Source organism: Castanea sativa, chromosome 5 (genome assembly GCF_040712315.1).
Source record: "Castanea sativa cultivar Marrone di Chiusa Pesio chromosome 5, ASM4071231v1".
Lineage (NCBI taxonomy): Eukaryota > Viridiplantae > Streptophyta > Magnoliopsida > Fagales > Fagaceae > Castanea > Castanea sativa.
In genome coordinates, this window is record NC_134017.1 from 3,834,472 (window position 1) to 3,850,751 (window position 16,280).

General features: G+C 36.2%; 3 protein-coding genes across 3 annotated transcripts; all 3 read right to left on the minus strand.

The window, feature by feature from the left end:
* Window positions 1–3,234: 3,234 nt before the first annotated feature.
* On the minus strand, window positions 3,235–7,774 carry LOC142636802 (uncharacterized). Its single transcript, XM_075811105.1, has 3 exons — window positions 5,952–7,774; window positions 3,751–5,635; window positions 3,235–3,654 (listed from the first exon to the last, which is right to left on the minus strand). Exons 1-2 carry the CDS (start codon window positions 7,632–7,634, stop codon window positions 5,534–5,536), a joined length of 1,785 nt encoding a protein of 594 aa, XP_075667220.1. The 5' UTR covers window positions 7,635–7,774; the 3' UTR covers window positions 3,235–3,654; window positions 3,751–5,533.
* Window positions 4,091–5,422, minus strand: LOC142634564 (disease resistance protein RPM1-like). The gene has a single exon (XM_075808865.1). It carries the CDS (start codon window positions 5,420–5,422, stop codon window positions 4,091–4,093), a length of 1,332 nt encoding a protein of 443 aa, XP_075664980.1.
* Window positions 7,775–9,401: 1,627 nt separating the features above from the next.
* LOC142636875 (uncharacterized) lies at window positions 9,402–12,091 on the minus strand. Its single transcript, XM_075811163.1, has 2 exons — window positions 11,897–12,091; window positions 9,402–11,783 (listed from the first exon to the last, which is right to left on the minus strand). The coding sequence occupies exons 1-2, from the start codon at window positions 11,910–11,912 to the stop codon at window positions 9,670–9,672; spliced, it is 2,130 nt and encodes a 709-aa protein (XP_075667278.1). The 5' UTR covers window positions 11,913–12,091; the 3' UTR covers window positions 9,402–9,669.
* Window positions 12,092–16,280: the final 4,189 nt, after the last annotated feature.

Genomic DNA, 16,280 nt, shown 5'->3' on the forward strand with positions numbered 1-16,280 from the left:
AAACCTAGAAATTTTCTCTCTACCTAAACATAAAAAAATACAGCCACCACCTCCACTGATCAAACCCAGCCAACAAACATAAACACAAACCTAACCAATAAACTTAAACACAAACCCATAAATTTTCTTTCCACCCGAACCCAAACCCAGAAATTTTCTTTCTGCCCAAATACAGAAAAATCCAGCCACCACCTCCACTGATCAAACAACCACTACCCACCATCACAGCCGCCACAACCCACTATCCTAACTGCCACAACCAAACCCAACTCAATCTCAACCCCAGCCATCCCGATCTCTACCCACCCCAGCCGACTCATAACCCAGCCACCCCAACCTAACCTCAAACCCAGCCACCCCGACTCAAGCCACCCCAGTCGGTCTCAATCCACTCACCCCAGCTTGACCTAAACCCAACCCGACTTCTACCCACCCCAGCCGGCTCACATCCCACTCACCTAACCCAACCTCAAACCCACCCAACCCAACCTCAAACCCACCCATCCCGAACTCAACCCCAAGCACCCTGACTCAAGCCACCCCATCGGTTTCAACCCACCCACCCCAGACCAACCTAAATTCACCCCACCTCGATCTCAACCCATCCACCCAAACCACCACCCACCACAACCACCACGAGCCACTACACCACTAGTTACCACGAGAGAGAGAGAGAGAGAGAGAGAGAGAGAATGAGAAAAGTTGATAGAAAGTGAGAGACATGGATGAGAGAGAGAGAGGGAGAAGAAAAACTAATTTAACAAAGTGAGATGGAAGAGAAAATAATTTGAACCCAGTTTGTGATCTCTTCCCACAGAGAGAGAAAGTCAAGATACTTTTTAGATTTTAATCTTAGTGATTTTTGGTTTTATTTCTGTTTTTATTTAATAAAAATTAATAAATTAAATTTATATGCTGACGTGGCATTATATTCTATGCGATTATATTATTTTTTATTCCACCATCAGCCACATCAGCTATTTTCATCGGTTGATTGATGGAAAAGACCTAAATGTTAGGTGTTAATTGGTTTAGGAATTAAAAATGGTAAAATTAAAATGTAGAGACTAAAATGGAAAAAGTACAAAGTGTAGGGATTAAAATTTAAAAGTGCATTTACGCCTACTTAAAATTAGGTCTCAGATTCATTACATGAAATTAGAAGCTTTTGTTTCTCAAAAAAAAAAAAAAAAAAAATAGAAGCTTTTTAATGTAGTACCTATAAAAATGTATACTCATAGCATTTCAATTTTCATCAATCTTGTATTCCAAAAATAAGGCTGCACTGAATAGGCGGCAATCTAACAGAGGCAAATGTATTGCAATCTACACTTACAATCGAGTTCAAAATTAGAATCACATATATTACAACACTTGCAATTCATGTTGATATAAGAGTCTTAGGATGCTCAGAGATTATAATACCATAACCTATAAACAAAAAAATTATATCTCTCATAATTTGAAATAAAACAAAAAATTAAGTAAATAAGAAAAGGGTATGAAGAAAAGAAATTGCTGCATAATTCTTAACCGTTTTTTATGCTATAATTTAATGAATTCAAATTTCAGGTGCAAACAAGAACTAAATCTAATAAAAATCTACCAAACAAGGAAAAAAAAATTCTAACAAAAAAAAAAATCAACAAAACAAAACCCAAGAAATTAAAATTAAGAACAAAAATTCCAATGATTTGCCTTTCCACCTACAAACCCATAAAAAGAAAAGCTAAAGAAAAATCCATTAATTTTTTTATTACACAAATCGAAATTGAAATCAATCAATGACAAATGAAATCTAGAACTAAAACCAAGAGAGAGTTAAAAACAAAAACCTAAATTTGAACTTGATAAACATAGAGTGAAATGATTGGAAACTCTTTGCCAGGATTGCTCATTCAAGAAGGGTAAAGAAATTGAAGAGACCAAAAATACTCTCTACTTTATAACTTGATTGAAAAATTAACGAAAACCAAATGAACAACACAAATAGCCAAACCATAAACCAAATCCAATATAATAACCTTAATCAAAATCAAATGTAACCCAAATGCCTAAATTGAACCTATACTACCAAACACCCAAACATAAATCATAGTTATCACGTAATTTTAAAAATAAAATAAAGAAAACCTTTACCTATAATGGTTCCAGCTGCGTGACGGTGGTGGATGCCCTGAGATTTATCTCTCTTTCAATCTCTATTATTCTTCGTCTACGGTCTTAGATTTTTTTCTCTCCCTATTCCCCACTCCGTGCATTCTCTTTTACTGTTCTGCCTAGGTTTTGGGCCTGCAAAATTGTGTTTTGAAACTTTTTTATTTTTAATGTCCAATCAAAGTAGTGTTTACCGTTCTGCCTCTTTCTTTGTTTCTTTCTCCGTGTCCTAGGCCTCATCGCCTCTCTCTATTTCTATCTTTGTGTACATCTTATTTTAATTTTTTATTTATTTATAATGAGAGGCTTTTAAATGTTGTTGTAGCATTGCCAAACAACATAATTGATTGCTTTTTAACTTATATGTGGCAGAATTTTAGATGAGCATTTTTCCTACTTGATAACACCTCCTTAATTGCAGGAAAAGACTTTTGCTATTATATATAGTATATGATATGATATTGATTTGTTGAAATATTTTTCCTCAACCTGCCCAATCTTACCTACTCACAATCCTACTACAAGATGGAAGCAAAGTATCAAGCAAGTGCGCATCTGCATGGTGAGTTGGTGACCATGACCAAAATCGAGATGGCGTGGTCTACTTTTGTGGCAATGACGCGACTGTTCCATGATAGTGCCTCATGTCTTTTGATGGCAGTTCCAAGCTGTTGTTTTTCTTCTCTGGTAATAATATTTTTACTAAGTATATAATAAAAGGGTTTATGTGAATATTTAGCTAGAGCATGTTTATTGGGAACAGAAAGTAATGACATACTCCGTATTTTGTAATGTTTCATTTATGTGATTCTATCTTATCTTTATTATGAAGATAACAAATAAGTCTTATCTTTTTTTAAGAAGACTGACATTAAAAATCAGTGGTTTGATTGAAGGAGGAAGTTTGGGAATGACTAATGCATCTAATCTTTGTTGTGTTTATTCTTTTTACAAAGTTTTCTTTTTTGTTTGGGAAGTGATGGAACTACATATTTGGCTAACTTCAGATGATAAGATGATCTAGTTGAAAATATTCATTTGCTCCTTTAATGAATTGATTATTATTCTTATCATTCATTTTTGCAAATCCAATTCCATTTCATTTCAGAAAGAACTTAGGTATGAAATAGTCAAAACATCTATTTATCTAGATAGGAGCAATAACTAGAACCACAAAGCTGCTTATTATTCTAGAAGATACGTCAGAGTCCACCACTGAGAGAGACAGAAACATTCTCCGAAAAGACTTAAAATACAAATAACAACAAAGGAACCAACATGTGGGAGAACTTCTTATCAACCAAGTCTCCCAATTTATTCAATTAATCTGCACTAGCACACCACTTATAGAACGCAAGAATTGAAACAAAGTGACATTTGAAAGAAAAACGAGTACCCTCATGGTGATCCAAATAGAAGAATGACAATCATCCACCAACAACTCTCTTGCTTTCGTCCAATGCCACATGAACACTAAGGGACAGATGATAATGAAATCTGTTACAAGTCGCAGTGTTAAAAATTTCAGTATTTGTTTGAACTTTGAAGGAAGGCTACATCAGAAGAAACAGAGAACTGAAAAGAAAGACATACCTAGAATGCAATAATGCCAGAGTTTTGTTCCACTCAACTCGGACTACCAGTTGACTTTGTGATCCTGGGAGGGTGAGCATACCAAATTTCTAACCTCTTTTTCTCTATATCTGTGGTGAAATTTGATGACATCTTTGTCAATTTCAATTCTTGGAGACTCGTTAAGTGCTTAAAACCAGTGTAGACCTTCAAATTTTCGCAGCGCCTGATCTCTAGCTCCCTCAGTTTTTGCATTGCTTCTTTCTCCACCTTCAGCTCTTCTAGCTCCTTTAGATTCCAAAGTTTCAAAACTTGAAGTTGGGAAAAGCCCTGGCAAACCATCCGTTTTCCTTTATAAGAGTCAAAAGTAGAAACAGAGTGATTTAAGACTGTTGAGCTTTCCTAATGTTGGCATTGGGTCATCCTCAAGCCCCGAGGCAGACAACGTAAGGTCAGACAAAGTGTCTGGAAATAGATCTTTGATGGAAGGAATCTTTAGCTTTCCAAACAAATATAGTCTGGAGAGCTTTTTAAGGCCTGACAAATTATCCAAGCGAAGATCCTGAGCATCACCGTTCTCGTCAACTGATCTCAATCTCAAAGATTCGAGGGAATTCAGACCTTTCACCCAATTTGCCAATTCGTGTTGCTGTGACAACTCTAGCTCGAATGCCAGTCCTAGTTTTTTAAGCTTGTTCAGCTTGTTCAGCCCATTCTTTATATCACTTGCATTATCCAAGAACAAACCCCTTAATATTTGTAGATCCTTTAGGGAACTGCTCCTTGGTTGAGATACGAATTTAGTTCGATGACTCTCGTTCAAGTATAGGCGTTCAAGTTTCTGCAATTTCCATATGGACTTAGGTAGAGTTGTGACATAAGTATGCTTCACATCCAGAGTTTGAAGGTTCACTAGGTTGCCTATGGATGGTGGGATTTCCTCCAGGTAAGTCCACCTTAAGCCTAAATACATGAGATGACCTAATTTTCCTAAGGTTTTGGGCAATTGAGGCCTGAATACATGTTCAAGATCAAGAACTTCTAAACTTTGGAAACAACCACTTGCAATGCCCTTTTGAAGAAACTTCCCTATGTCTTCTCCAGGTATATTTCCTTCTCGAGTATCAAATGAGAGATAGGAGATTAAAGCTTTGTACGTTTGCTGATTTGTTGGTGATAAAGTACCGTTACCATGAATATCATTGAAACAATCAGACTTGTTGTCAAGAAGATCAGCAAGATGATTCTCTGGCCTCTTACTTTCAGAGAAGTTGAATTCTCTGATAGCACTGGGCAGGCGATATTTCTTTGTTTTTCCTTTAATATTCATTTCAACAGCTTGAATTAAGTTGAGGTCAATCAACTGTTTTAAATCATCCATTGCAACGGACAAAGCGACCAATCTCCTTGCAGGAATTTCACACTCTCCAGGAAAGAGATTGAAGAAAGGAAAAACTTTTTTCCAATAATCAGGCCTATCAGGAATTCCTACTCCCTGGATATGATCAAGCCATGGTTTCTGAGGCGGATTGATGCACTTCAGCCATTCTGACAACTTTGTATCCTTCACATCTTTCCCGGACATAAGATACCCAAATTGCAAAATTTGAAGTGGCAAGCCCACACATCTTCCAACAGTTTCTTCAGCTAGTTTTTTTACATCATTAGTAGCAGACCCAAAATCATCCACCATCTGGATAAACAATCTCCAGCTCTCTTCTTTGGTTCGTAACCTAAGATGATGAAGTTCGATACTCTGATCAACTTCCTTAGGTACACAGCTGTCACGTGTGGTGAGCAAAATTCAACCCCCATCAGTCCCTGCTGGGAATGCTTCTATTAGAGTTTTCCAGACATTTTCATTTTCTGCTGTGAAGTTGTCGAGAACCACAAGGTACCTCTTATTCTGCAAAAATATCACGTACCTTTTTAAAAATAAAACTATCACGTGATTCAACCAAAAAGAAAGTACAACGAATGTACTGTAAATAACACAACACTAGCCAAAAAAAAAAAAAACACAGTAAAACAAAAAAACTTCATCAAAATAAAATTGTTACGTATGATTTAGTGTTTCATTCAAAACAGAAAGCACACCAAATGTACTGTAAGTCTGTAACTATCACAATACAGTCAATAACTAGCAGAAAACATCCCAACTCTTAACAAGATAAAATAAATAAAAAAATAAAAAAACATAAAATGAACCTTAAATTACGTACCTTTATTTCACAGTCTCCTCCTCCATTCTCTTCCTTCTGTGATCCATTAGGTTCTGAGTCTGATACCTTCTTTGCTAGATTTTTAAAAACGTCATCATAGTCGTTGGCCTTTTGATCAGTTAGAGTCACCCAAGCACGAGCCGGAAAATGATCCACAATATCACTGTGCTCATATATATTCTTCGCCAGGGTGGTCTTACCGATACCCTTCATCCCCACAATGCAAACGAAATGTTTAGCATTTTGTCCAGATTTCTTTAGTTTTGAGACCACTTCCTGTATGTCATCATCCAATCCGACTGCTCTCATCTCTTCCCCAATTTCAAAGCTATATGCTTCCGTAGTTTTTGCAAGAATATCCAAAGCGCCGTCGATTTGTTGCAACTTCTCGCGAAGTGTCTTCTTAGGGTTTCTCCAATGTTTAAAAAAGTAACTCAGCTCAGTTGAATTCTTTTTATATTTTTTTAAATAATACTCTGTATCTTCAGTCAATTTCTTCATTTGCTTCAACCTTTCCTCTGTTGAACTGGTTATGCCTTCTATAGATTTTGCTTCTTCAAATTTTCCATGGACCTCCTTAAACTTGTTGCATAAATCTTTGAGGATTTTTTTTTCAGAATCTTCGAGCTCATACTTTGTGAGCTTGTTTACATAAGACTCAACATGGAAGCCATCGTCGGAGGTCTTCAATTTGGATGCCTGCCGTTGCGGGGTTCCAGAGTCGGATTTTGATGGCTCTGTTTCTCTTCTGATGAATGGTCTGATAGATTGAAAACCGAACCTCACCTTTCTTTCGAGGAATATATCGAACCCTGTGTTGATACGCTTCATCTCGTCCTCGAGCCCCATCCCTTGTGGATTTCTGGTTATCAAAGTTTTGATAGTTTCTTTATCAGAAACTATCTCATTTGCTTCCTCCAGCCAAGCCTTTTCCGTTTGAGTTTTGAGACCAAACCTTTGTAAATCAGTCAGGAAAGCACGGATTAGTGCCAGATGCATTTTGGATTTCTGTATTTCAGCTCTAACAGAAAACCTTCTGTCTTCTCTTTTCACATCAGGAATGAGTTCGTCTACTTCTTTCACATCATCAACGAGACGAGCAATGAGATCTTTGCCTTCTTTGTGCGCATCATCAGCGCTGTGTTCATCATCAATTGGTCTGATCTGCAACTTTCTGATCTTAGACTTTAAATTCTCCAGTGTTTTGTAGATGTCTCTAGCCTCCGTCTTCTTTTCACCAAGGAGTTGATCTATTTCTTTCTTGAAGTCACGAATAGCGATTCTAGACATGCTTTTAGAAGTTTTATCAGTGTCTTCAAGATTTAAAGAGAGACGCTCTAACTTTGTGCTTTTCTTATACCATTCTTCCTCAGTTGGTTTTAGTCGTGCTGTCATTCCCTGGTTGGGTTCTTCGGTTCGCCAGAAATTATAGACTTCCTTATCCATTTCAGAATCGGACTTCGAAACGCTTTCCACGTCTTTTTGAAGAAGCCTCAGCAACTTCCATTCATTTTTAATCCACTTGTACTCGTTGTCATCAACGTGGTCTATCACGTACATACCGCAGAACATGATTAGGACGAAGACAGTGATGATGATAACCATTTGGATAATGAAACGAAAAATGGCATCACACAGGAAATGATAGAAATTATAGAGAACGGTAGTAGATGAAGTTGCCATCGTGGTTGTATTATTTTGAAAAGTGATCAGTCAGTATTTGAGAGGTTGAATATATCCTTGAAATGAAGCTTTGGTGTACAAACTGTTTTAGGAGAATCCGGTAACGGAGGAATTCAGAAGCTGAAATGCATTTTTGGAATTGTCACATCTAGCGAGTGATTTAATTAGCTTGATAGTAGGCAATGGGAAAGGACTTCTCTTTTACTTTTCTTAATTTAACCATGTGGGATCAGCTTTCACAATAAATAAATAGACAAGGTAGAAAGTTAAAAATTGAAGCCAACTCAGTTATTAAATTAAAAAAATTTAACCTTTAAATTTTTTTTTCTTTAGGCAAACTACAAATTTAGTCTCTAAGTTTTAAGTTGTGTGTTAATTTGGTTTCTAATCTTTAGAATGTGTCCATTTAATCTTAAATTTTTTATATTATGTCAAAATAATCTTACTTAAGCTGCTACGTTCGCTAAGTATTAACACGTTATTATAGACTTTAAAAATAATAAAGCCCAGCCCAGTCGAATTAAACCAAGTGCCAATTGTTGTTTCACAACATTCTTAATAAAAATAAAAAATTGTTCCACAATTTCAACAAATCCGAACCCAAAGAACTAATCCAATTCACTAATTTTAATAAATCCAATCCTTATAATAATTCATCCCATTCACAACAACAGGATCAAAGAAGCGGTGATAGTCAGAAGGATGATAATATATGAAATTTAAATACTTTGGCTCTGTTTTTCTGGGTCTGCTCTGTTTTTTTCGATTTGCTCTCATGATGAGTCAGATGTTTTCTTGTAATTAGATATATGTGGATGTGGTTGTGTCATCCTTCGTCCTATATGTATACGTTTCTTTCTTTGTTATGAATACAATTTCTACTTTTGGCAACAAAAAAAAAAAAAGCTCAATTTCCTCAGGCTTTCAATTTTCAAGAGCCAGTAAAGTTGTGCACAAATCGTTTCTTTCTTTCCCATTTTCTTGTTTGTTTGGTCACGACAAAAAAGAAAAACTAAGATGAATTTGAGAATTGAGAAACAAAGTGGGAAAAAGATGATCTTACAAAGATATCAAAGGAGGGGGAGATGAGGAAGAGGAATTACATTGTTCTATACTAAGTGTTTGTTTGAAAATAATTTATTTAGCTGAAATTAAAATTTTTTTGCTGAAAGGACTGTTGATAAATGTAAAAGTTAGCTGAAATAGTACAGTGGCATAGAAGTTACACAAGCACTACTCCACAGGCAAGTCCTTGGCATCTTTTGAATATTTGATCAATGATATAAAAGTGTGGCATAGGAGTTACACAAGCACTACTTTAGTCACATCCAATTTACAAACAATAGTGTGGTTCGTGGGATTTAGATCAAGTGCAATACCCCACATGCATTAGCTTTAAAGGGTTGAGATTGAGGGTAAAAAAGAAGAAGAAAAAAATCAATCTCAACTCTTGTATAAAAAAAATTTCCAAAAAAAAAGGTGGAAAGTTAAAAACTCTAGACAGTAAAACTATCTTGAGGATTATACTTTCTATCTTTTAAAAAAATTTATAAAAGAAAAATAATGTTAATTTCTAAAGAGTTATCCACTAGATTATCCTTTAGTACTCGATTTAAATGGATAATAAATTGTGTAATACCTATTAAACTCATCTATTAAATAGTGAGGTATACCTATTTATTATTAGGTGTGTTTGAGGGAATTAATAGGATTGAATATGTTTTTTCCTTCTATGGTATGTGCAGTGTAACATTATAGACTTCAATCTTTAAAGCACCAGCCAACATGATAAATAAGATACAAGCCAACAGGTTTTTCAATCCAAAAAAAAAAAAAAAAACCCAATAGATTCTTTTAAAAAATAAAGGTAAAAAGGCCGCGCTAAAGCATAAACAGAACAGAGTACAAGCACAAGATTTGGCAACTAAAATCTTAACAGTCCCATCACAAATGCATCCATAGTCAATTATTCTTAGCAAACAAAGGAGAGTTTTGTTCAAGCCCCCTTTTTATTTTTGCATTAAAAACCACACAATCACTGCACACTCAACTTAACCTTTGCATAGCCCTGTGAAATTTGAAACTGTTCAGTTAAACCAAAATGAGCCATAAGAAGCCAGACATGAGTGACCAACTCTCCACCTCGCCTAAGCTGCTGAGCATGATCCCTCCATTGACACTGACATGCAGCATAAGATAGCATTTCCACCCAGACTTGTCCAACCAATTTCCACATTTCTTGTTTTCCAAAATCGTTTTTCAGGGATTGCAAAGAATGAGCCAGCCTACAAGCATCAAATAGCACTGACTTGCTTCTATCTCCTTTTACTTTATATGGTAGAATTTTAGTTTTCACTTCTTTTAACTTTAAGCAAGCTTGGGTTCCATTCGTTATGGATTTCCTTTCCTTGAAAAATCCAAGGGCCTCAGCACATGTGTCTCTGACCCTGGTCTCCCCAATCCCATTGGGCAGTATAAAGGGGCACATAACAAGAAGATACATCATATAGTCTGATAACAACTTGCTCACCTTACAATATAGATCACAAACAGATAACGCATCTTCTTTCTGTTCCCAATGATAGCAGAGATCTGTTGCAACGTGCCAAAGAACAATGCTTTGATCAAATTCTTCCGTAACACTCCATATGAGTAACTCAAGATTTTCGACCCTGATTTTGCCAAGTACATTTGCAGTTTCAATTACCGCGCCACCCCTATAAGCACAAATTTTCTTGAGAGTTCTTTGATCTGAACGATAATCACGTATTTTGTTTTTAAGCTCCTCAAAAATCAAGGTTTTCAAATCTGGAGGAACTTCCACTGAAATCTTGTACCAATACTTGTCCAAAAATTTTGAAATCCACAAGACCGTCTGGTTAAATCTCCTCTTGGCAGGCTTGTCTTTAAGGCAGTACTGTATTAGGTTGTGTTGTCCCATGGCATTAGACCATCTCTTTTTTCTAGACCCCGAAATCAATGAGATGACAGGATACAAAATATCCCCCAAATTCCCATGCTTACTCAGCCATAGTGTTGTCCAGTCTGAGCAAACTAGTACTACTGCTGCATAAATCTCTAGCAAAATAGCTCCAACTAGTAGCACGTAAGTAATAGCTACATCCACCCTTGAGTAGATATGCTTCTCGAGCTTATAGAAAGCCACAAATACAGCAAAAGTGCTAATAGAAGTGATCAAACGAAGAATAACACCCTTAAGAGAATGAACTAGAACTGCCTTTGTATAGAACACATCATACATGAATCCAAGCTCCACCTCAACCACTTTGAAAGCTTCCTCAGAATCTTTCTCGATAAAGTATCGACTCTTATGGATATCATGAAAGCTTAGGATGAGATTTGCAGGCAGCTTTTTGAAAATTTCAAAGAACATGTAGGCCTTGCTTAGAAGGGCTGCATCTGGAATTCTGCTATTAGTTTCTACATCAGCATAGGAATAATTCTCTTCTCTGCCAGCTTCAGGGTTGTTTTCTGGAAAAACGTCGAACCCCTCCTTTTCCTTTGACTTATACTCCTCCATTAATCTCGCATAATCGGGACCCGGATCAGGAGGAGAAAGCATGGAGTCTCTAAAATGCTCACTGCTCGCAGACATCAGAACCCATGTCCTTTCTCCATACTTGATGGTTCCTGCAATAAATATTGGAATTGCCATGACATAAAGTGAATTCGTACTTGTCCAAGTTGTAACGAAAACATAGATAGCTCCTCCCACCTGGACAAGTAGCCCAAGCAAGTGCCTTAGCCACAACTCATTGTCTTCCAAGGAGTAGGCAGTAATAGTATCAGGGCCACCAAGGTGCAGAAGAAGAAATGGTGCCCAAAAAACTGTTATAACATAATTTGGGTCTACAAAACGACCTTCAGATTCACCTTGGTTGCTGGAAAGCACACCAAGTGAAGCTGTTGCAATTGTATCTGCCCACAAGTAAGCAAGCCACAGAACGACTCTGATCCAGTTATTTCTTGAGCGCTTTCTACGTTCGCTAATCACCATGAGAATGCATTGCAAGCAAAAACTAAATATAACCATACTTCGGAGCTCCCACTTGCTCCAAAGCGTTCTCACACTTTCGGGGAGAATTTCAATTGCCTTTCTCTTCCTTGAGAAGAACATACCGGCTAGAACTGACAAATGTAAATGCAAAAGCATTAGAACATCTAAAACAAATATTGAGCTATAGGCCATTCAATAGTAAAGAAAAGAAGCCATAAATGAATTAGTGATCTACTGATCTTACTTGGAACAAGCATCATCTTTCTTTTCCAAGACTTGACGGGTGCTTATCACGATCAAGACTTGCAGGAGCAGGATCTGCTTGTGCTGGTTCCACTTTTCACCAGTGGCAAGAAGGAAAGCAAAACAAAATGACAGGCGTTCCAAAAAAAGGTAAGAGGAAGAGTATATAAAATATTAATTAAAATAACAAAAATATACACTTTATCACTGGAGTTTGGTCCAAAATATATATATATTTTTTAAATTAGTTTTTTTTTTTTTTTCCTTTTAATTCTTGTTAGGGCCTTTTAATGTGGCTTTTGAGAGGGTCAAGTTTAACTTGACATGAGCCAAAAAAGAAAAAAGAAAATGAATGGTTGTCGATACACTTTGAAGCTTGTTTAACATTAAAGGAAAATCGATAAAGTAACACGTACTCACAAGTATTAGTGAAGCCAGTAGTAGAGCTAGAAAATCTTTTCAAGGCGGCCACTACATATATACATTAAAAAAAAAAATTAAATCCAAAGAATAACTGAATAATACACACACATATAATATTTATTTATTGATTATAGTTATACACGGAATTTTTGTGATTTTGATTTAACATTTGATATATATTTTCTTACGTAAACAAAAAGATTTAGATCAAATAAATCTTTACATCATTGCCAAAACAAATAATAATATAAAAGTCTAGACATGTCTGAAATTATACAAGTCAATTTAATAAAAGTAAAATATAATTAAATTATGTATGAAATATATAGAATATACTTTAATTTAGTGAGCTATATATGATATTAGAGTAATTAAAGGGAATAAAAATCGCATTAGTTAAATATATAAATGCATTACATGTTTTAATAACAAATTATAAGTCCAATGGTAAGATTTCAATAAAAAGTAATGCAAGTTTAGCCACCAAAGGGAAATAATAGTGAGCAGAAGTGGAATGTGATAATTATACATAGTTTTAGCAATAGACTTCAGTTAGGTCCAACGCATCCAATGCGCTTTACTCGTTGAGATGATAACATGTGGCCAAGAGTGGACCCCTACTTCTTACTAGATATGTAATTAATTTGTAATGGGTTATAATTTAGATTTTTTGTTTTGCAATTTATGCAAGTTAATATATTAGAATTAAACATCTTTACCAAATTATTTATGTTAAATGAATATTTCATTCTCAGCTGTATTATAGAAAACAAATTGAGTTTATTTAAGCATAAAAAAATTAAAAAAGAATTTCATAATCATATTGAAGGCAACAATATTATTATTATTGGAAAAGATGAGTTCTATTGTAATTGGGTTTGTTTGTATATATATATATAAAGCGGCAGATATTTCAATTAAAAGGAAAATTAGAGGATATACAATGGGTGAGCAATGGTGGAAGGCCAGCCATCCAAGTCTCTGCAATGTTTGAGTTTTTTTTTTTTTTTTTTTTTTTTTTGAGAAAGAAATTGATGGATTTTATTAATGTAATTCAACTACATCAAATTGTAAAATTGAAACAATATGTGATGGGACATTTTTTATCCATACTTGAAAATTTGGTATGCATAATTCATTTTTAGCCAGACTATGAGCCACCCTATTGCCATTTCTTTTAACGTGAGAATACAACAATTTTACAAAATTGTTAGAAAACATTTTCACATCTTCAATCAATAAACCCGTTGGTGATAAGCTACACTCCTCTGACTTTAAAGCTTGAATCAGTCCAAGAGAATCACCTTCAAGGATAGCACTACGAAATCCCAACTCAAACGCAAAAGACAAAGCCTTGAGGGCTGCCAGCGCCTCAATCACTTCAGCCTTGTATGCTTGAGGGAATTTTTTGTGAGCAAGAAGCCAAAACAGCTCCATTACTATCCTTTGTCACCACTACAATACCGGACATATTTGATGCACTAAATACAGCATCATCAAAATTTATTTTCACCAACTCAGCTTGCGAGCATCTCCACCACGTCCCTCCACTGCCACTGTTTATTACGTGAACATTTGGAACCTACGATTTCGCTCAGTACTGTGCCAACATTTCCTTTTCCTGTTCTGCCACTTGATGAAACGAATCAGCTTGTAAGTTTAGTTGGGTTTTATTTCTTTGATTCCACACCATCCAAGCCGAGTATGCACGTGTTGGTTGATTGACCTCTGAATGGACACAAATCGGGCTTGGCATTGATGGTGGAGCGGAATTAAGTGGACCTGGATCCGTTTTTCTTTGTGGATCATTAATTGCATTAACCCACTAAATAGGGTTTTCTGGAATCACGACAACACCCTTTGAAAACAGAGAATTGCTTTCACTTTCTGTCCGTTGGCCAGCTGTATTGGGTAATAACTCACTCCGTGATCCTTGCAAGGAATCTGGCATGACCTGCACCTCATTAATATCCCTTAATTGCGCTTTTATTGGACCCTCCTTCAGCGGCGGCTTCCCTAAGCCTTGTTCCGTTTGGGCAGCTTCGGTACCTTGAACATATGGATTCAGATGAACATCAGAAAAATCTGGTTTGTGTGATTACGTTGATGGCCTTGCTTTCGACTTGTAAAAGCCAAAGATCAAGATAACTAATTTGCATGAAGTAGAAACTGTAACCCGAATAAACAGAAAAGTGTTTCCCCAACCCTGCAACAAAAAAACCCCCACAACCTCCACGAATACTCTTAATGTCCCTAGAGAGACAAAAGGACAACCCCAAAACAAAACACTCATTCGTGTAGAAGGGACAAACAACTTCTACTGCTGAAGACAAGGAGGGAAATCCCCCTTTTCTTAACAACAAAGAGACAAGGAGGAATATCCCCTCCATTTTCAGGCTCTTTTCACCTAGGACACCATAGTTTATCACTTTTTAAATGTTTGAGTTATAAGTATAATTTGCAAGAGACATATCAACATGACGAGTCTTTTGGCTAAATATTGTAAAACTTAGAATTTATTGGCTTTATGTATACCGAGCAAAGTTTTTTAGCTAAATGAGAAGATATGCAAATTTTGGTGTTGGTATTGCCGAAATACAAGTAAAAGAAGAGAGAGAAACTAATGAGTCTAAATTTTGATATTTCGATATTTATATTGCCTAAATTCAAGAAAAAAGAGGAGAGAGAAAGTGACAAAAATTCTCATAAATTTGGTTCTGTTTAGGGGTGTCTAAACCCGACCCAGACTCGCCGGACCGACCAACCGGCCCGATCCCCACCCGATTTCAGCCCGAACCAATGCTCCCGTCAGTTGGTGACGGGTTTCCTCGCCCAAGACTTAATGCCGACGGCTCGAGTGATGGGTTTTCTTCTCCAAAACCTAAGCCACCCGACCCGATCGATGTTATATAAAAATCCAGCCAACTCCGCTAAGATCAAGCTCAGATTCAAGGAGATTCGTCAAGATCTCGACCATATTTGGTGAGATCCGACGAGATTCAAGGAGATCCAAGCTGATTCAAGCGAGATTCAAGGAGATCCAAGCTAATTTCGGCAAGATTCAAAGGAGATCCAAGTTGATTCCTACGAGATTCAAGGAAATCCAAGCTAATTTTGGCGAGATTTGAGGAGATCCAAGCTGATTTTGGCAATTTTTTATGCAGATGTGTGAGTTTTTGTAGATTTCGGCAAATTTTTTGAAGATTTCGGCGACGTTTACTGGATCCAGCGACTCTCCAGCAAGTCGGCCCGAACCGAACACCACCCAAACCCAAAACCGACTGGACCAATTGATGTTGGCAGTCGGTTTCAGGTCCCTTCGCCTTCCACCTAACGCCAGCGGGTTGGGTCCAAAACCGACTCGATCCGACTCGTGGACAACCCTAGTTCTATTTAGTTTTGTTCTGTTAGTTTCTTCATGGTTTGTTTTTATTTTGAAAGAAGATAAGCTACTAGGGAGATCAAACCAATGAGGCTATTCCACCTAAGAACCAACCACTAGATTGCTATGCGAAGTGTTCAATGCATATGGAAAATAAAATAATTTATTCGAGGGTTATATGTGTTATTTTTTTCGACTTGGGTTCCATGTAAAGTATTTATTCCCCTGATATATTTTTAATGGAATTGAAGTCCAATTGCTTAAATTGAAATTATTTTTCTTGAGGTCACTTTTCAATTGGATGAGAGCAATAAGGAGTTATGCTTCTTCCTTTTTGGATTGTTTAGTTTTGTATAATTTGAAATAATTATATTACTAGATTGAAACTGATTTTTTATTTTTTGAAGCTTAATCATTTACATTCATCATAATTCAAAATTTCTACATTTTTCAATTACAAAAATACCTAGAGTGTGATGAGATTTAGGCATTTGTGGGGTGAACTAATTTTTTCACATAATTCTCATCACACTCTAGTTATTTTTGTAATTGAAAAATGTAGAAATTTCAAATTATATTG

What these genes read in the sequence shown, in the direction of transcription:
- LOC142634564 (XM_075808865.1), bottom strand. Translation starts at nt 5,422, where the DNA reads ATGGTGGATGATTTTGGGTCTGCTACTAATGATGTAAAAAAACTAGCT.
- LOC142636802 (XM_075811105.1), bottom strand. Translation starts at nt 7,634, where the DNA reads ATGGCAACTTCATCTACTACCGTTCTCTATAATTTCTATCATTTCCTG. An exon ending in GAGGAGACTGTGAAATAAAG is followed by an intron (nt 5,636 to 5,951) that starts GTACGTAATTTA and finishes ATATTTTTGCAG; the next exon opens with AATAAGAGGTACCTTGTGGT.